The 19571-nt window shown below is 58.5% G+C and overlaps 1 protein-coding gene across 1 annotated transcript; it reads left to right on the top strand.

Moving 5' to 3' along the window:
• Positions 1-931: 931 nt before the first annotated feature.
• SLC4A5 (solute carrier family 4 member 5) lies at positions 932-19362 on the top strand. Its single transcript, XM_026043162.1, has 25 exons — positions 932-1001; positions 1077-1265; positions 5635-5764; positions 6613-6773; positions 6941-7096; positions 8087-8182; positions 8358-8413; positions 10120-10277; positions 10469-10556; positions 10726-10880; positions 11771-11917; positions 11996-12170; positions 12466-12599; positions 12827-13098; positions 15209-15270; positions 15403-15603; positions 16205-16318; positions 16905-17066; positions 17143-17321; positions 17412-17484; positions 17598-17666; positions 17788-17961; positions 18041-18205; positions 18986-19053; positions 19158-19362. The coding sequence occupies exons 1-25, from the start codon at positions 932-934 to the stop codon at positions 19321-19323; spliced, it is 3420 nt and encodes a 1139-aa protein (XP_025898947.1). The 3' UTR covers positions 19324-19362.
• Positions 19363-19571: the final 209 nt, after the last annotated feature.

Genomic DNA, 19571 nt, shown 5'->3' with positions numbered 1-19571 from the left:
CATTTGCCCTCCCAAATTGTGGGGAAAATGGGCAAAAATTGAGGAGGAAAAAAAAAAAAAGGAAAGAAATGGGGCGTTTTGAGTGCAGAACAACTCAGGGGGAGTTGTTAGTGCCCTGTGTCTCCCAGTTTATTGCTGCGGCTTCTGGGTCTTGGCTTGCTCCAAATGTCCCTCCTGCTGCAGGGAGGGACATCTCAAGGGCAGAACCACCTCCCTGGTGGAGTTTTGGGGGGATTTGTGACATTTTATCCATTTACAGGTTGTTTTAGGGTGTTTGCTGTGGTTTTTTTGATGGGGAAAGCAGGGAGAAAGGAAACGTGTGCAGTTTCTCTCTCGTTTTGATGCTTTCTATCGCTTCTTCTGCAGGCTTTTCCCAGGCTGGCCTCCCAACTGCTCCCTTGGATGCTCGCTGGCCTTTTTGGCGAAGACTCCAGCAGCTCTACCCACAAAATCAAAGCACGGGAGCTCTGCTCTTTCTTGCCGGCGCAGCCGCGTCCCACCAGCTGGGTCAGCCGGGTTAATCTAATGATTTTCCTTTGGAAATATCCTTTAGTTTCCTATCTTACAGCGGAGGGACGAGGCGGCGCGGGCGGCCGGCCTCAAAGTGACTTTGGGCGCCATCGACCCGGCTGCCGCCAGCGGTGCCCGTCCCGCCGCCCCAGTCGAGTGTGAAAGGCAAGGGCCGCGGGGCAGCTCGTTAGGCACCTAATTAGCAGCAGGGAGCTGGGAGCGGGCGACGGGAAGCGGTTGCAAACGCCCTAATCCCGGGATCCATCCCTTTGCTGGAGCATTGCAGGGCTTGCGTAGAGAAGCGCGCGGGATATTGCAGGTTTTGGTTAATTTGGGAAGGAAAAAGAGGTGATTTTGCCCCAAATCTGCTCTTCCCTCTGTTTCCCCCCTCGCCGGCGCCGCTCCCAGCCCCAGGGCTGCCATGGAGGACGAGGACGCGATGAGCGAGCGGGGTCTCAGCAGCTCCCGGCGGCGCTACGAGGATGAGGAAGGTGAGCGAAGCCTTCGCGGCGCCGGCGGGGGCTCCGCTCTGCAGCCCCCCACGGGATCCCTCTCCCCTCTCCCAGATTACCACTCCATCTACATCGGCGTGCCGGTGCCGCGGGGCTACCGCAGGAAGCGGCGGCGACGCCGCTCCGCCGCCAGCCGCGACGGCCGCGAGCGGCCCTACGAGCGGCCCGAGCGCTCCGACACCGACGACGGCGGCGGCGGCCACCTCGGCTACGAGAGCGGCAACGACAACGCCAGCAGGACCAGTGAGTGTCCCCCCTGGCCGGGGGACGACGGGGCTTGCACCCGAATTACAGCCGGAAAAATAATGTGATTTGCGGGGTTTGGCACCCAAATTGCGGGGTTTGGCACCCGAATTGCGGGGTTTGGCACCCAAATTTGGCACCCGAATTGCGGGGCTTGGCACCCGAATTGCGGGGCTTGGCACCCGAATTGGGGCATTTGGCACCCAAATTGGGGTGTTTGGCTCCCGAATTTGGCACCCGAATTGCGGGGTTTGGCACCCGAATTGGGGCATTTGGCACCCAAATTGGGGTGTTTGGCACCCGAATTGGGGCATTTGGCACCCAAATTGGGGTGTTTGGCACCTGAATCGCAGCCAGGGCGCATGTGCCTCCGGGCATCACACCTTGTTCCCGGCAGGCTCTTAGCCCGGGCTTGGGTCAGTTCCCTTAAATCTCCTTAGCAAAGATTAACATTTTGCAGAGCGGAGACGTGTCCGCCTCGTGCTCCCCCCGCCGCCGGGATTGCTTTTCCCAATGGAGCGAAAGGATTTTTCCCATCTTTTGCATGGATTCGCAGCGGGCGTTTCTTGTGGTGCCGACAACCCGCGGCTCCGGTGGGAAAAGCATTGACCAGGAGCCCGGGAATGGCTGGGGATGTGTTTGCTTGTGCCGGGCAATGCCGGGTCCTTTCCAAGGCCTGACTCCCGGCATTCCTCAAGCAGGAGGCTTATCCCAAGGGAAAACCACCCCGCAGAGCCTTGGGGGCAAAGCCTGAGGGCAGCTTGGCTAAAATTCGGGGGGGATGGGGGGGGTGTTCAGGGAAGGAAAGTCCCCCAAAAAGGAAACAAATTTGCAATGAAAATTTCAAAACAAATGAAAATTTTCAATGAAAAATTGGAAAAAAGAGAATTTTCAATGAAAAATTGGAAAAAAGAGAATTTTCAATGAAAATTTGGGGGAAAAGAGAATTTTCAATGAAAATTTGGGGGGAAAAGAGAATTTTCAATGAAAATTTGGGGGGAAAAGAGAATTTTCAATGAAAATTTGGGGAAAAAGAAGAAAATTTTCAATGAAAATTTGGAAACAAATGAAAATTTGTTTCCAGAGCCCTAAAGCTGTGCTCTGCTTTCCCTCCACCTTCCTCTGCCTCCCTCCCCTCGCCCGCTCCCTCCTCCCGGCCACGCGTGCCCGGAGCGCTCACCTCCGCTCCGCACCTCGTCCGATTTGGCAAGTCCGCGGCATGCCAGCCCGAGGGAGAGGAAAGTGCTTTAGAGGCTCTATAATCTGCTCCTTAAGCCTGGGAGTTTAGCAAGCCGCAGTGGATAAAGGAGGAAAGTTTTGGGGGCGTTTGGGCGGTTTTTTTGGCCTGCAGCACGCAGCAAACGCTCGGCTCGGCTGGGGAGAAATGGGGGACGAACCGGAGACGCGGGCAGGTAGGAGGCTGTCGGGCGCGCGGCTCCCGTCTGCTCTCTCATGCAGGGAGCAATCCTCTTTATTTTTTCTCTCTTTTCCCCATTTTTTCTATTGATATTTCTGTCTCTTTGCGGCTTTGCTCCTTCCCGAAAGCGGCTCGCGCTGAGGGCGAAAGCGGAGCGCCGAGGCCGCCCGTTCGCCTGAATAAAAGGTCCCTTTTGGGAGCCCGAGCGGAGCCTCCTGGGCACCGGGCAAGCCGAGCCTTAAAGCCGGCCTAAATTCACCGCGGTGGGGACGAGCCGCCCGGGTTTGCTGGCGGCTGGATAAGGAGGTGGGCGCAGCAAGCGCCGCTGCTCTGCCCAATTGCCCACGGAAATGTAAGCTCTTTTCTATGCGTAATTCTCCTATACGATCCCTCGCATTAACGCTAATCCCGCAGCGCTCGGATCCCCCCCGGCTTAACGGGCTGGAGGTTTCGGGAGGGCTGGAGGAGCGGAGCCATCCCGGGGGGCTCCCCGCCATCCAGCGGGTGTCCAAATCCATTTGTGCCCCTTGGGAAAGGAGTCCCCTGTGTGTGGTCCCCAGGGAAGCGCTGGTGCTTTCCCGACTGGAACCCGGTGCCGGATTCCATGTGGAGAGGCCGACGGGCCCGGGAGCGGCGCCGGGCACGAAAGGGTCCTCCAGGTGACTGAATCCCAAGAATTCGTCCCGGCGGCCGCGGTGCCGGCGCTGTTGCTTTAGCAAACGGTGCTTGTGCCCGGCTCGGCGAGCCCAGGGGCGCCCGGCCGTGGCAAGAGGGCAGAGCCACCGCAGCCTCTGCTTTCAGCTGCGGCAGGAACGGGGAGAAAAGGGGGGAAAACGAGGAAAGAAACCCAATCACCTCTTCGTTTTTTCATTTTTAAGACTTCTGGGCATTGAGCCCAGTTATTAAACTCAGAGGAATATTAGTAATAATGCCACAAAGTGCAGGAAGAGCTGTGGTCCTGGTGGCTTGGATGGTTGAGCGGGGCTAGCTACGTGCTCCAGACACCTGAGACATCCAGACGTCCTCCCAAGATTCTTCTCAGCAGTGGGATTTGGCTCCAGGGGGATTGGGCTCCAGGGGGATTTGAAGCCTGTTGGATTTGGCTCCAGGTGGATTTGGCGGTAGGAAAAGGGAATATTCCCAGCTGCCATAGAAGCTTCCATGGATGCCACATTGCCTGTCTGTCTTCCTTGCGAGTTCCAAGAGCAGGAGGCACCTGCAGAGCTCCTTGCATCCTTAGTTGCAGCAAGGAGGACGTTCCTAGATCTTCCTGTCATCTTAGGAGACGGCCAAGGTTTCATTGAAAATACACCACGTCCAGGGAGGCTGCTTAAATTCTTGTGGAATAACCAATGGGTAGAAAGGAGGTGGGCTCAGCCATGAGATGACCAGCTTGGTGGCCTTCTGAGGGGGTGACAGGCTGGCAAGATGGGGGAGAGCAATGGACACATCTGTCTTGACTTCAGCAAGGTCTTTGGCGCTGTCTCCTGTAACATCCCCATAGGCAAGACCAGGAGTTGGGGGTGAGATGAGCAGACAGTGAACTGGTTGAATGGTGGAGCTCAGAGGGTTGTGATCCATGGTGCGGGATCTAGTTGGAGGCTAGTGATATCCCACAGTGGTCAACAGTGGGTCCAGTCCTGTTCGATTGACTCAAACATGACCTGGGTGATGGGACTGTGTTGGCTGAGGGTCCTGAACTGGTAGAAGCTTCCGATCCTGCTGAGGGCTCTGCTGCCATCCGCAAGGACCTGGACAGGCTGGAGAGTTGAGTGGAGAGGAACCTCCTGAAGGTCAGTCAAGGCAAGAAGAAGGTCCATCCCTAGGGAGAAACCGCCCCAGGAGAGCAGCACTGCAGAGAAGGGATGGCCATGAGCCAGCGCTAGGCCTTGGTGGCCACCAAGGCCTGTGGTGACTTGAGGATGTTAGGAAGAGCCTTGGCAGTAGGTGGATGGAGGGCATCCTGCCCCTGTGCTCAGTCCTGAGGAAGCCACATCTGGAGCGATGTGTCTGGTGCTGGTGTCCCCAGGACCAGAGGGACGTGGAAGTGCAGTGAAGGGCAGTTAAGATGATGAAGGGATTGGAGCTTCTCTCATATGAAGAAAGGCTGAGGGACCTGGTGCCTTTGTGGGGGACCTTAGCAATGTGTGTAAGTATCCGAAGGGAGGGTGTGAGGAGACTGGGCCTAGACTCTTGTCGTGGTGGTCCGCCGTAGAACAAGAGCCAACGGGCATGAACTGAAAGGCAGGTGGGTCCATCCGAACATAAGGACAAACTTGTTCACTCTGAGCACCACGGAGCCCTGGAGAGGGTTGCTCTGAGAGGTGGAGGAGTCTCCCAAACGTGCCCGGACACAATGCTGTGCAGCCTGCCCGAGGCGACCCCGCTGGGATTGCTCTGGGTGATTGTCAAAGGTCCCTTCCAACCTTAATCCTTCTGTGACTCCTGACGCAGAGCTCGTATCCATCATTTCCAGCCTCCCTAGTGCACTCCTCATCTCTCAGCAGGCCGCTGCCTCCAACAGCTCCTTGTGCTTCACGTCCTCCTTTTGTCACCCTCCATTGTGCACTAGCCTTGCAGGTCCCTCTTCATCTTTCTTCTTGTCCCTCTACATGGGGTGGATTCCACATATCTCCCTACCTACCTACCTACCTAATCTATCCAGGCTGAAAATACCCAATTATTCCCACTCCCCAAGGGACTGATCCCCTTTATCTTCTTCCCAAGCAGATGGACCACAAAAGGAAAGCAAATTCAAGGAAAAAACACTTGAGATCCCTTAGCTGGCGCTGGGTGAAGACCTTGTGTCTTCTCCCCAAGTGTTGTCCCAACGAGACATCACGCCCAGCTTTGCCTTGCATTTGCTGGGGTGGGGTAGGCTCCACGTAGGTTTTCTGGGAACGCTCCCGAGGGTCCGCTTCCTTCCCGAACGTCCCCCCGTTGTCCCCGCAGTGTCGCCGGCGGCCGAGCGCCTGCGCTACATCCTGGGCGAGGACGACGAGCCGCCCAACCCCACGCTCTTCACCGAGATGGACACGCTGCAGCGCGACGGCGAGGACATGGAGTGGAAGGAGGCGGCCAGGTGGGCGCTTCCCGGGAAAACACTCGGCTCCCGCTCCCGGCCTCGTCCCAGGTTTTGGGCGCTGTTGTGGCAATCTGGCCCACACGTCACCCGCGATGTTTGCACGGGGATTTTGGCAGTGGGCTTGGCTGGAGGTGTCTTGATTCCCACATTTCCACTCCCTCACGGCCTCTTTTGCCTTTCCTTGGTGGCACTAGCGCTACGTGCCACTAAATCCCATGGCAGTCCGAGTGGGAAAAGTCACTGAGCAGAAAGGAAATGGTTTTAGCAAAGAAATCCAGGTAGGAGCCTTCAGAGTCCTCATCCCAGCACAGGCGCTGGGGCCCAAATCTGCCCTGCAGGATCTTTGATTTCTGTCCCCACGCAGGCGGCTGCAGCAGGAGCCTTTGTCTGGACTTTTTATAGGGATTTCCAGCAGGTTTGGGTTGCCCCAGTGTTTGAATGTCCTCCTCTTCATCTCACAGCCAGGAGAGGGGACACCCGGCCCGCAGTAACCTGCATAATCCCAGCTCTCTCCACCCGGTATTTCCTCCGTCTGTGGCCACAGGAGCCCAAATCCAGGTCGTACCAGTTAAAAGTTGCCAGGTTAAGCCGCGGGGAAGGCTAATCCATGGAGCCCGCAAGCTTCCCTTAAAGGAAAAGCGCCTGGCTTCCCAAAACGGGTGGTGCTGCACCCTTCCCAGATATTCTTCACATCTGGTTGGCAGAAGTCAGAGCTTGAGGGAGAAAGGCTTATTTCCAGGTGCCAAACAGGCAGCCCGGGGTGAAGCCTGAGGGGAGTTGATCGGGGTTTGCAACGGGAAAAGCGTGGCGTGGATCCGGACGGAGCCGTCTCCTCCTCCCCGCAGATGGATCAAGTTTGAGGAGAAGGTGGAAGAGGGAGGCGAGAGGTGGAGCAAGCCCCACGTGTCCACGCTGTCCTTGCACAGCCTCTTCGAGCTGCGCACGTGCCTGCAGACGGGGACGGTGCTGCTCGACTTGGACGGCTACTCCTTGCCCCAGATCATCGGTAGGAGCCGGCGGCGTCTGGCGCGCGCCCCGGGGAGCCCAGGGCGCACGGAGGCACCCTTGGGTGCGGGCTGGAAGCAACGCGCACCCATTCAAGCGGAGCCGGCTCAACGGGGGTGGTTTTGGCCCCCCCGAGCGCCCGCGTTAGCCGTTTCTCCGCGCCCGCAGACGACGTGGTGGAGAAGCAGATAGAGGACGGGCTGCTCAAGGCCGAGCTGCGGGAGAAGCTCAGCTACGTGCTCCTGCGGCGCCACCGCCACCAGACCAAGAAGCCCATCCACCGCTCCTTGGCCGACATCGGCAAGGCCGTCTCCTCCAGCACCGGTGGGTCCCGGCGGCTGCCGAGCCGCTTGGTGCCAGCGCCGGCAGCTCTCGGGAGCAGGAGGAGAAGGGGGAAGTTCAGCGTTGGCCGCGGAGCAGAGACCCCAAGGCTTGGCCGCCAGCAGGTCACCGTCTGCGGGCAAATCCCGCCGGCGCGGCCGGCAGCCCTTCCTATTTTGGAGCCTTTATAAAAGGGGATTTGGTTGCTCGGCTTGGGGATTATTATTATTATTTGGGTTGAAGCGGAGGTCATTTGGTGGAGCCCCAGATTTGCCGGGTCCAACGGCGGCGCCCGAGCCCTACGGCCAACGTCACCGGGCAATATTCCCACGGGCGGATTTCCAAACACTTGCACAGGAGGGAGGGGTTTGCGCTAAAATTCCCTCAGGAGTTCTCAAAATGGAGCTCGGCTCATCATTTAATGGACTTTTGGAAATAAATTGAGGGGATCTCTCCCTTGGTGCCTCGTTGAGAGGACAGCATCGCTTTGGGGTTGCAAATAGGGACATGGAATTCAGGGCTTGAGCGAAAGATGCCCAAGTTGCTGAGCTAAAGAGAACGGTTCCTTCGTGTTCCCTGTGCCAAAGGCGGCTGCAGTGGGAATTTTGTCCTTGTTTTCCTGGAGTGTTTCACGCAAAGAAAAGGAGGGGGCTGGAGAGCGATAGAGCAGCTCAGATGTCAAAATGGCATTTTTTCCCATGGAAAACCGGTGAGTTTTCCACTCAGGAAAACAGCCCTGTGAGCTCAGATTTGCTGCAAAAACGCTGGGCTCCATGTGGGAGACTCAGGAGTCAAAAGCTAAGCGTGAAGTTTGATGTATAAGTAGTAGAGCGAAGAACTGAAGTAAGTTGCTGGCCCGTTCTACACAACCTCTCCCAACGGCCGGCGCAGGGAATCCCGTTCCCTGCCAGGGAGAAGCCGCTGGGAGAGCGGCGCGCAGGGGCAGGTGCGAGGCCGCCGCCGGCCTCTCCGCCGACACGCGTGTCCCCGCAGGCCGCAGCCCCGTGCGGAGCCCGGCCGCCGGCGCCGCCTTCCACCGCTCCAGCGAGGACCTGCGGCTGCGGCAGAGCGCGAGCTACGGCCGCCTGCGTAAGCCGGGGCGGTGCCGGCGGCGGTTCGGGTTGGTTCTTGGCGCCGCTCCGAAGCGCTTCGCGGAGCCCCTTGGAGCACCGGCTGGGGTGGTTTGGGGGTCCTGGGTGCCCTGCGCGGAGGGGTTGAAGCGGGGTGGTGTTTTCCTCACGGCTTCCCCGTCCCGTCCGCGCAGGCCACGCGCAGAGCCGCAGCATGAACGACATCTCGGACACACCGAGCACGGACCAGGTAGGGAGCGCCGGGGCCGGGCGCGACGCTTGTGGCGCAGCGGGAACGACCCGCTGCTGCTCCCGCCGCGGGGAGTCCCAGAATGGTCAGGGTTGGGAGGGACCTCAGAGGTCACCTAGTGCAACCCCCTGCACACGCAGGGTCACCCAGAGCACGCGGCACAGGGCTGCGTCCAAATGGGTTGGGAACATCTCCAGGAGATCTTGTGGAGAAGGAGACTCCACARCCTCTCTGGGCAGCCTGTGCCAGGGCTCTGGCACCATCACTGTTATTTWAAWGTTTTCTTAAGCTCCTGTGGAACTTTTGGTGCCGCAGCTTGTGGCCGTTCCCTCTAGTCCTGTCAGTGTCCACCACTGCAAAGAGGCCCCGTCCTCCTCCCTGCCTCCCTTGAGGTGTTCATAGACACTGCTCAGGTCCCCCCTCAGCCTCCTCTTCTCCAGGCTGACCAGGCCCAGCTCCCTCAGCCTTTGCTCCTAGGGCAGATGTTCCAGCCCCTCATCATCCTCGTAGCCCTGCGCTGGACTCTCCCCAGCAGCTCCAGCCGCGGGAGTTTATTGGATAACGTCTCCAAAAACAAAATCCGTGCCGTCCCTCGCCTGACAGGGGCCTGTGTGGATCCTTGATAACTCATTGGTGCTGGTCCTGGAGATGACACAGGGCTTGAGCCGGGACCAGCAAGTCATGAGCAGAGTTAGGGATATACAACGGGCATCTCAGTGCAGCACGGCTCCGTGGGATGGGCAAAGCTTAAGTCTAGCCTAAATCTAGCTTTAAATCCTTAAAATCTAGTGGTAGCAAAGGAAAGGTGCTGGAAGGGGCTGTCCTTAGGTGCGCGCCCAAGGAGGAAACCTGAACATTCGACTCCAGCGATGGGATACAGAGGGTTAATCCAAAATATGCAGAGCATTTAGTACCCAAGAATGCTGCTTTTAATCGCCCTGTTAGGCCCACTACAAAGGGACTTTTTAAGTGTTCTACCCAGCTTAGCCCTCGTTAACTCCTGCTCTTGCTTACTCGGAGCTGAATGGGAAGAGCTGGTTTATTACGATGATTTTTTTTTTTTTTTCCATTTGGGTTTAAAAGATTAGGAGACTAGGGAGCGCTTGCAGCCCGGCTCACATGCCTCCCCTCACGCTGGCCTATAGATTAGAATAACCCCCGGCCTGGGTTGGCATTGAACTGCTTTAGCCTCATAATGAACGAGCCGCGGGGGAGAAGAGCCCTGGGGCTAAATCCACACAGATGCCTTCCTCCTCCCGTCATTTATTCCTACCCGGAGGAAGAAATAGTGGCGGGATAAGCTACGGAACGTGAGCTCGAGATCACCACGGGTGTGCTTTGGGTTTAGACCCCAGCAAAGCGCCTTTTGCACGTCGCGTGCTTGCGTTGGGCCCCCCGCCCCGGGCGTGTAATTTAAAGTTAATCTTGGGCTTAACGGTGGCATAATGAGGAAATTTGGTGTTGGGGATTGTTGTGTTTTATTTCCGTGCGTTGCTGCTGCCACATGGCCCATTGGAGTGTGGGAGGACGGAAGGTTTGAGCCCTTGGGGTGAGAAGGTTTGGCCCGCAGCGAGAGCCGCTGTGTGGTTAGGCAAAACTTATTGAGGATTTGAGTTCAAGGTGTAGAGGAACAAGCCGTGAAAAACACCCTGGGGTGGAGTTAGACAGGAGAAACTTGCCCCTTCTCCGCCTTGTCTTGCCAACAGCTGAAGAACAAGTTCATTAAGAAGATCCCCAAAGATGCCGAGGCCTCCAACGTGCTGGTGGGCGAGGTGGACTTCCTCGACAAGCCCTTCGTGGCCTTCGTGCGTCTCCTCCAGGCCACCATGCTGGGCGGGATGACGGAGGTGCCCGTCCCCACGAGGTGAGGCTGGCAGGAGCAACCGCTTAGCCCCAAAACGGTGCTCAGGAGCTCGAGAACACTAAAGAGTCCCATAATGCCAGTTTGATGTTGGGTGGTTTGCTTCTGGTGGCTGTTGTGAGTGGCACCCAACATGCCATGGGTTGCACCCAGTGCGTTGCAGGTTGCAGCTAGCAGCTCTTTGCTCTTCCCAGGTTCCTCTTCATCCTCCTGGGCCCCCCGGGAAAAGCCAAGTCCTACAATGAGATCGGCAGAGCCATCGCAACCCTCATGGTGGACGACGTGAGTAGATGCAGAGCTCTGCCTGGCTGCTCCCCTCCATCCCCAGCAGCTCCCTTTGCTCAAAGCTTGCCCAGAAAAACACCAGTATTTATCCCATGGAGAACCAGGACCAATAAGCTGTCTGTGTTGGAGCACGTCCCGCCTGACACCTCTCGTCTCTTGATTCCAGCTCTTCAGCGATGTGGCCTACAAAGCCCGCGACAGGGAAGACCTCATCGCTGGCATAGACGAGTTTCTGGACGAAGTCATCGTGCTGCCGCCCGGCGAGTGGGATCCCACCATCCGGATAGAGCCGCCCAAGAAAGTGCCCTCGGCTGAGAAGAGGTGGGTGCCCGCAGAGGTGGGCAAGAATCCCAGAGTGACACTTGGATTTTCCATCAGGAATTACTTTGCCCCATTTCCCGCTGTTTTGGAGATGGTGGCGAGTGTGTTTGGTTTCCCCTCGTCCCTGTGTGTCATCACAGAATCACAGAATATTCAAGGTTGGAAGGGACCTCTAGAGATCATCTAGTCCAACCTTCCCGCTCAAGCAGGCACACCCAGAGCATGTGGCACAGGGCGGCATCCAGGCGGGTTTGGAGACCTCCAGAGAAGGAGACTCCACAACCTCCCTGGGCAGCCCGTTCCACTGCTCTGTCACCCTAACAGTGAAGAAGTTCCTCCGCACCTGGAGATGGAACTGCCTGGGTTTCATCTTATGGCCATTTCCCCTTGTCCTATCGCTGGCCACCACTGAGAAGAGCTTGGCCCCTTCTTCCCTGCATTCTCCTTCCTGAACTTATCCATGTTAATCAGATCCCCTCTCAGCCTTCTCTTCTCCAGAGAAAACAGGCCTGGTTCACTCAGTCTCTCCTCATACGGGAGATGTTCCATTCCCTTAATCATCTTAGTTGCTCTTCTCTGGACCCTCTTGAGAAGCTCCACGTCCCTCCTATACTGGGGAGCCCAGAGCTGCCCCCAGTGCTCCAGGTGCGGCCTCCCCAGAGCTGAGCAGAGGGGCAGCATCACCTCCCTTGACCTGCTGGCAACGTCCTCCTGATGCAGGCCAGGAAAAGGCCAGGTCATCCCTGGAGCCGTTCCCCCATCCCTGCTCCCTTTGCACTCCCAGAGCTGATCTTGCTGTGCATCGCCCCACGCTTGGAGCCTCATCCCTCATGGGTCTCCAGACTTGTCCGCGGTGCAGGAATCCGGGGCAAGCAGCATCTCTCCCGCAGGAAATCGGTGTTCTCGCTGAGCGAGGCGGGGCAGATGAACGGCACGGCAGGCGGAGCGGCCGCCGGCGGCGGCGGCGGCGGCAGCAGCGACGATGGAGAGATGCCTGAAGTGCATGAGATCGGGGAAGAGCTCGCGTGGACTGGCCGGTGAGCAGCGCCCGCCAAGCAGGGGTGGTTTGAGGCCCTGGGTGCAGGTGACCACCCGCCTGTCTGGTGTCCCCGCAGGTTTTGTGGGGGTCTCTATCTGGACATCAAGAGGAAGCTGCCCTGGTTCCCGAGTGACTTCTATGAGGGCTTTCATATCCAGTCCATCTCCGCCATCCTCTTCATTTACCTGGGCTGCATCACCAACGCCATCACGTTCGGGGGGCTGCTGGGGGACGCGACTGACAACTACCAGGTGGAGCCCAACGAAAGGGGTGTGGGTGGCCTGGCGCACGGGGCAGGAGTCCCCTGGGGCGGGTTCGACCTCCCCTGAGCAGCCGGAGTCCTTGTTGGGGGTGGAAATTCATTCCGGAGTAAGAGCAGCAATCCTGACCTTGATGGAGACACGTGGAGCTGGGGGAACTCCTTTCTGAGGGCTCCTCTGTATTGCTTTTCTTGGCCATGGCTCCCACCCCATCCAACACGGCTCTAGCCATCGGTCTCCTCAGGTCCCTGAGGTCTGATGCTTTGTCCCTCTCCTCCATCCGCAGGGCGTCATGGAGAGCTTCCTCGGCACAGCCATGGCGGGCTCCATGTTCTGCCTCTTTGCCGGGCAGCCGCTCATCATCCTGAGCAGCACCGGGCCCATTCTCATCTTCGAGAAGCTGCTCTTCGACTTCAGCAAGTAGGTGTCCCTCAGCAGGTGGGGGTGGCCAACAACACCCAGGGGCACCTGCTGATGTCCATTAGCACCCAATGATGTCCAATAGCACCCAGTGATGTCCAGGGGCACCCAGTGATCTCCATGAGCAGCCAACAACACCCTGGGGTACTTGGTGATACTCCAATGCCCCCAGGACACCCACGTGGAGCATCCTCCCCTGGCCACCCTCTCCTTGTGCCCTCTTCCAGAGGCAACGGCATCGACTACATGGAATTTCGCCTCTGGATCGGCCTGCACTCCGCCCTCCAGTGCCTTATCCTGGTGGCCACAGACGCCAGCTTCATCATCAAGTACATCACGCGCTTCACGGAGGAAGGCTTCTCCACCCTCATCAGCTTCATCTTCATCTACGACGCCATCAAGAAGATGATCGGCGCCTTCAAGTACTACCCCATCAACTCGGACTTCAAGCCTGACTACGTGACCATGTACAAGTGCGAGTGCATCGCGCCCGACCCAGGTGAGTGCGAGGCGTCTCCTTGCCGCCTCGGGGAGCGGGGTGACGCCCCCCGTGCCCTAGTCCTTCTCCTCTTAGGGTGATTTGGGGCGAAACCTCTGGGTTTCGGCCCATCCGCTGCAGCCGAGCACGCCGACAGCGAGAAGCGGCACAGGGCTCGTGCCGGCGAGAGGATTTTTGGGGAGCAGGACTGTCTCTTTTGGTGGCCCCTATAAAGCAAAGCCGCCTCCTTGGAGAGAGCGGTGCCGGGGCGGGAGAGCCGCAGCCTCCTCCCTGCCCACGGCCAGACCTGGAGGGGTGGGGAAAAAAAGCCTTTTTCCATCATCATTCCAACCCTCTGATGAGCCAAGGCTGCTCCTCAAGAAAACACCCGTTTCCCAAGAAAATTCACTGGGAGGATTTGGTCCGCTGCAGTGTCGGAGGAGGAGAGGGCAGAACGCCCGAGTGGAAGTTCCCACATCCACAGACTGGTTTTCCCAACTCCATCCTTCCTCCTGGAGAAGGAGACGTGACCAGGCTTGGAACAGACACCAACTTGCCCGTTTTTGATCCAATTCCTACTACAGACAAACTCGAAAAAGCTGTAATCTCCGATTAAAGCGAACCCTCGCCCAGGGGGGATAAAGCTCGGCTTTTCCTGGAACCAGGATGTGCTTTTCCCGGCCGGCGGCTGGATCAGAGATGGCTGAATGCGGCTCCGTGCCCACTCCGAAGGCTCCGAATTTTGTCTTGCTCTCGGATACCTTCGCTGAATGATCAGGGATTCAAACTGCCCGGCTTGGATGCTCCTCCTGGAGCCGAGAAGGGAACGGAGACCTTCGCTTTGGGGATAATTCCAGTGTTTTCTGTTGGATTAGCTGATGTAGTTAAGGAGCTCGGATCCTAGCCATTTTTGGATATATCGGGAGCGAGCAGAGAACGTTACCCTTAGAAATGCCTCCACGACGCGGCTCGCGGCGTGGCATAAACCCAGCATCCGTCGTGGGGGACACATTCCCACCAGGAAGACAGCCCCTCGCCCCTTTTGGGGGGCTCTTTTTGGATTTTTGGGGTCTCAGTCCCTCGCGGCGCTGAGGACCCGCACTGCTCCGTGCCGCGAACGCCCTCGCCGCTCCCGGACCCCGGCGTCCGAGCGGGAGGTTCCCCCCTTTAGCCGTTGCGTCTCTTCCCCTCTACATCCTACTTCTTTTTTTTTCTTCTTCTTCTTTTTATTTTTTCCCCTTATTTTTATGACTTTAGTTCTGATTTTTGATTATTATAACTGATTTGTCCCATATTTGTCTCTGCTGCACACACCAATTTGGGCCGATTTCAATCTCAAGTGAGTATCGCCTTCTGAATATTAAGATTGTTTAATATTTGACACTCTTCCCCCTCTCGGGGAGGGCATTTTGTTGGTTTTTCTTGTTTTTCTCTTCCGTGCAATCCACTCTCTGCGCCGATAGAAGCATTTGCGTAGAGTATCCTAAAATCCCGAGGCCGACGTGTTAAGGCGGCCGAGGAGCCGTTTAGAGGTAGAAAGCCCAGAATCAGGATTTGTGCCAAAGCCTAAAGGTGATGGGAAGGAAAAGAGCGTGCTTTGCCTGGGCAGCTCCAGTTTGAACCCTGCAGTCGCTTCTCCTTGATTAATTCCCCACAGGGGGGATAAGAAAAGGCCATAGCAGGCTGGGAAAACCCATTGGATCGGGACCGTGATGCTCACGGAGCAGCGGAGAGCACCCCCCAGCCCCTGGTTTTTGGGGGCTGCTTCTGGTTTTGTTTTATAGGGAGGAAAGGATGAGAGGCCAAAAACTGCACATCTCGTTGCTCTCCCCCCAAAACGGGATTTTTTTCTTCCTTTTCTCCCATTTTCTCTCTTGTTTAAAGGCGGATGCCCGGAGCACCCCGGCGTCACCGTCCACGGAGACCAAGCCCCAAACGGGGGGAAAAAACAGTCCCCAAGGGGGAAAAACAGAGGGAACCGGCCCCCAAACCTTTCGCAGTGATTAATGAGGGAGAAGTGGCTGTGGGGGGGGACGTGGGGCCGGCTGCCCGGCGCCCCCCGCGCCCCCGAGCGCCCGGCCGCGCCGGCCCCCGCGGTGCCGGCCCTAAATAAGAGCCCTCTTTCCCGCAGCCAACGCGACGCTGTTGGACGCTCCAGCGCCGGCGGCTCCGAACGCCACTAACCTTTCTGTGGTGAGTGCCCGGGGGCACCGCGGCCAAGGCGGGGGGTCCCTCGGGGGGCATTTTCCCCATTTGCAGCCCCGCTCGTGGTTAAAAGGTCGTTAAAAGCGGCTAATTTGGCTCTCGCTGCTCTTTGCTCCGCAGTACAATGCTATTAACCTCACAGCTCTGGACTGGACGCAGCTGAGCAAGAAGGAGTGCCTGAAATACGGCGGCAGCCTCGTGGGCAAATCCTGCAAGTTCGTGCCCGACCTGGCCCTCATGTCCTTCATCCTCTTCTTCGGCACCTACTCCATGACGCTGACCCTGAAAAAGTTCAAGTTCAGCCGCTATTTTCCCACCAAGGTGAGAAAAGGGCCGGTTGCTGCCGGCTTGTGTCTCTTTTCCATGGGAAAAGCCGCGGGAGAAAGAGGAGCTAAGCGGAAAAAGGGTCAGTATCTTGGCTGGCTGCCTGCTGGAAAGGAAGACTTGGCATTGGGATTGTCTAGGATCGGGATTGGGATTGTCTATGATTGGGATTGGGGTCGTTTATGATTGGGATTGGGATCGTTTATGATTGGAACTGGGATCAATGAGGACTGAAAGTTATGTCGTTTATGACTGGCCTTGGGATCACTTATGATTGGCACGGGACTTGATGAGGATTGGCATTGGGATCAACGCGGGTGTCTGTATTGGGATAAATTCCACTTGGAAACGGAATCGATGGGAATCATTTATAGTTGGGATCGGGATCAATTGGAAAATCCTCCTTGAGGTTCCCAGCGACGAGTTGCTCCTGGCACATCGTGCAGCCCCTTGCCGGGACTAGAGGGAGCGAAGAGCTGTCCTGCTCCGCGGGATGGACTTGCCAAGCTGGGGCCAGCCGGGAGCCCCGTGCCCGACGTCCCGGAGCTCCCTGCGGGCCCGTGACCGCCCTTTCCCTCCGCTTCCCCTCTGCCTCCAGGTCAGGGCCTTCATTGCTGATTTTTCCAATGTCTTCTCCATCCTGCTCTTCTGCGGAGTGGACGCCTGCTTCGGCCTGGACACCCCCAAGCTGCACATCCCCAGTATCATCAAGGTCGGGACGCGGGCGCCCCGCGCTCTCCTCCGGCCGCCTTTTCTTCCAGCCGCTTCCTGCGACCTCCTCGTGGAGCCCCTGCAAAGCACCCCCTGAGCCGGGCGCCGCGCTCGGGTGGCCTCGGGACCCCCGATGCCACCAGCAGCCTCGGCGGAGGGTGCTCCACGCTGCGCTCCGCCGGCTGCACCGCAAAACGGCGCTTTGCTTTTTCTCCTTTCCGGGGCAATATTCTAATTCTGTGACTTTTCTCCCTTCCCTTCCCCTTCTGTTTCTGCCCTACCTCCTTTTCTCTCCTTTCTCTCGCTCGCTGCAGCTGCGCAAGCTTATTAGCGATTTCTCTATCTTTATGTCCATACTAATGTTTGTGGGGCTGGATGTGCTCTTTGGACTGAACACCCCAAAGCTCCAAGTGCCTACTGACTTCAAGGTAAAAGCAGCTCAGCCCCTTTCTTGCCCCAAACCTCTATAACCTAACCTCGCTGCTGGATGCGAGGGCACGCTGGAGCTCCCGAGGGATATGTGGGGTCGAGATGGAGATGTTGGCCATGGTTGCGCGATGCCAACGTGCTCCTCTGCGTCCCCGCAGCCCACCCGGCTGGACCGCGGCTGGTTCGTGTTCCCCTTCGGCAAGAACCCGTGGTGGGTGTACCTGGCGAGCGCGCTGCCGGCCTTGCTCGTCACCATCCTCATCTTCATGGACCAGCAGATCACGGCCGTCATCGTGAACCGCAAGGAGCACAAGCTGCGGGTGAGCGGCGCGCCGGCCCCCGCGGCGCCGCCATGGTCCCCACGCGGGCACTGACGCGCCGGGCGCTGCCTTGCAGAAAGCGGCCGGCTACCACCTGGACCTCTTCTGGGTGGGCATCCTCATGGCCGTGTGCTCCTTCATGGGGCTGCCCTGGTACGTGGCGGCCACCGTCATCTCCATCGCCCACATCGACAGCCTGAAGATGGAGACGGAGACCAGCGCGCCCGGCGAGCAGCCCCAGTTCCTGGGCGTCAGGTGAGGAAGCAGCGGCCGCGCTCCTCCTCGCGGGGTGCCCCCCGTCAGCGTGCGGGCACGCGGCCTCATCCTGCGTCCTCTCCTTGCCAGGGAGCAGAGGGTGACGGGCATCATCGTCTTCGTGCTGACGGGCATCTCCGTTTTCCTGGCGCCCATCCTGAAGGTAAAAACGGAGCAAATGCTGCTTGTCGGCTGGGGCATGCGGGAATGCGGGCGAAATGCCAGCAGGGGCGGATTTGGCACCGCAACCCCCCGCGTGCCCCCCTGTGCCCGCAGTACATCCCCATGCCCGTGCTCTACGGCGTCTTCCTCTACATGGGCGTCGCGTCGCTCAACGGCATCCAGGTGAGCGGTGCCCGAGGGGCCAAAGCCGCCGGGCCGACCCCGCGCCGGGGCGGCTCGTCCCGCCGCGCCGCGTCCCCCTCCGCCGGCGCCCGGCGTCACCCGCGCGCGCCCTGCTCCGCAGTTCTGGGACCGCTGCAAGCTCTTCCTCATGCCGGCCAAGCACCAGCCCGACTACGTGTTCCTGCGGCACGTGCCGCTGCGGCGCATCCACCTCTTCACCCTGGTGCAGATCGTGTGCCTGGCCGTGCTCTGGATCCTCAAGTCCACCGTGGCGGCGATCATCTTCCCCGTGATGGTGGGTGCCGGTGGCGGCCGCCGCGGCGCGGCGCCGCTCCGGGCACCGTCTCCGTGGCCTCCCTTTCTCCCCCGCGCAGATTTTGGCCCTCATCCTGGTGCGGAGGCTGCTGGATTTCGTCTTCTCCCAGCACGACCTGGCCTGGATCGATAACATCATCCCCGAGAAGGAGAAGAAGAAGGAGGACGACAAGAAGAAGAAGAAGAAGAGGGGCAACAAGGGCGACAGCAGCAGCGATGAGGAGGTGCGGGTGCCGCGCGGCGCCTCTCGCCACCGGGATCTGCAGGTTTTAGGGATGGAGGGGTCTGGAAGAAGCCTGGGAATGGCCGAGCTTCCTTGGCTTCGGAATCCCATACATTCGATGCACAGCGGTGTTCCTGTCAAGCCGGTGGACTTGGGGATGGAGCGTCCTCAATGTTCCAGGGCCAGAAAATCCCAGTGGGAGCAAAATGGCAATGGAAAAAACGGGGAAGAGGCAGGGCTGAGGACAGGGAGCGTGCGGCTGCCGGGGCTGCTGCCAGCAGCGAGAGGTTTCCCTGGAGAAACGCTGTGCAAATGGGGCCCTGGAGGCAAGGATGAGCTGGGATCTGCACCCAGAGGAAGGTTGAGCCCCCTCATCCTCATGCACCGACCTCCTGGCAGCTCCCATAAGGAGCTACTCCAACCTCAAAGCGCTTGGCATCCAGGGGGAGAAATCTCTGGATTTGGGCCCCTCAGAGCAGCTCCTGGCTCCGTGTTCACCTCCTTGCCCTGCTTTCTTCCCCAGTTCCCACCTCCTTTCCCTCCTCTCCCTTCCTTCCCCCCTGCTTCCTAATGCCCTTGCTGGGAACCCCAGCTCTGCTCTGGTGCCAGTCACGCTAATCCCCCGAATCCTGAAGGAAAACGGGAGCCGTTGCCCTTTCCTACGGATAATGCAGGCAAGGATGCAGGAAGGTGCAGGGCTGAGGCCGGGGCTGAAGGAGCAGGGCTGGGAGCTGTCGGGGCTTCCCGGGAAGCGCTTCACGCCTGTCCATCCTCCCCTCAGGAAAGAGGCCCTCCGCCCGGAGCGCTGCGTTCCGACTCCTCTCCCAACGGCTCGGACCTGGATCGCAGGTAAAGCGCATGGAAAAGAGGCCGCCGCTCCCCATCCTGAAAAAACCCCAAATCCCTCAGGCACCTCCGTGTCCTTCACCCTCCTCCTCTTCCTCGCCCCCCAGCATTACGCTGCACCTGAAGATCTCCTGCCCGTCGTCGCCCGCCTTCAACTACTCCCGCAACGCGCTCTGCGCCGTGCCCCAGGTGAAGATCGAGATGGAGTCGGACTACGACGACACCGACACGGAGAAGCAGCCGCGGGACATGGGCAGCGAGACCACGCTATAGTCCCGCCCGGCCTTCCCGGCCACTTATATATATATATCGATATCTAGATATATTTATATATATATATATATATATGTAAAAAGCAAATGGGGCTTCTTTTTTCTACGGGACGGACTGAGGAGACCCGCGGCCCCGGAGGCTCCGTTTCTCCGGTAGTTTTTAGCGTAAACAGCTCGACGCGCTGTTGGCTTTCCTCCCTTTGCACTGGATGGAAGCAGCGCTGCCGGCTCCGGAATGAGGCTGAAGAG

This window comes from Nothoprocta perdicaria, unplaced genomic scaffold, assembly GCF_003342845.1.
Source record: "Nothoprocta perdicaria isolate Ctin4 unplaced genomic scaffold, notPer1 scaffold_103, whole genome shotgun sequence".
In the NCBI taxonomy this organism is placed as follows: domain Eukaryota; kingdom Metazoa; phylum Chordata; class Aves; order Tinamiformes; family Tinamidae; genus Nothoprocta; species Nothoprocta perdicaria.
Note: the sequence above shows the minus strand (reverse complement) of the source record. Positions and strands in the feature narration are given on the sequence as shown.

Coding starts and splice junctions, on each gene's coding strand:
- SLC4A5 (XM_026043162.1), top strand. CDS start 932: ATGGAGGACGAGGACGCGATGAGCGAGCGGGGTCTCAGCAGCTCCCGG. Junction 8,414..10,119: donor ACACACCGAGCACGGACCAG/GTAGGGAGCGCC, acceptor TCTTGCCAACAG/CTGAAGAACAAGTTCATTAA. Junction 15,604..16,204: donor GCCGCTATTTTCCCACCAAG/GTGAGAAAAGGG, acceptor CTCTGCCTCCAG/GTCAGGGCCTTCATTGCTGA.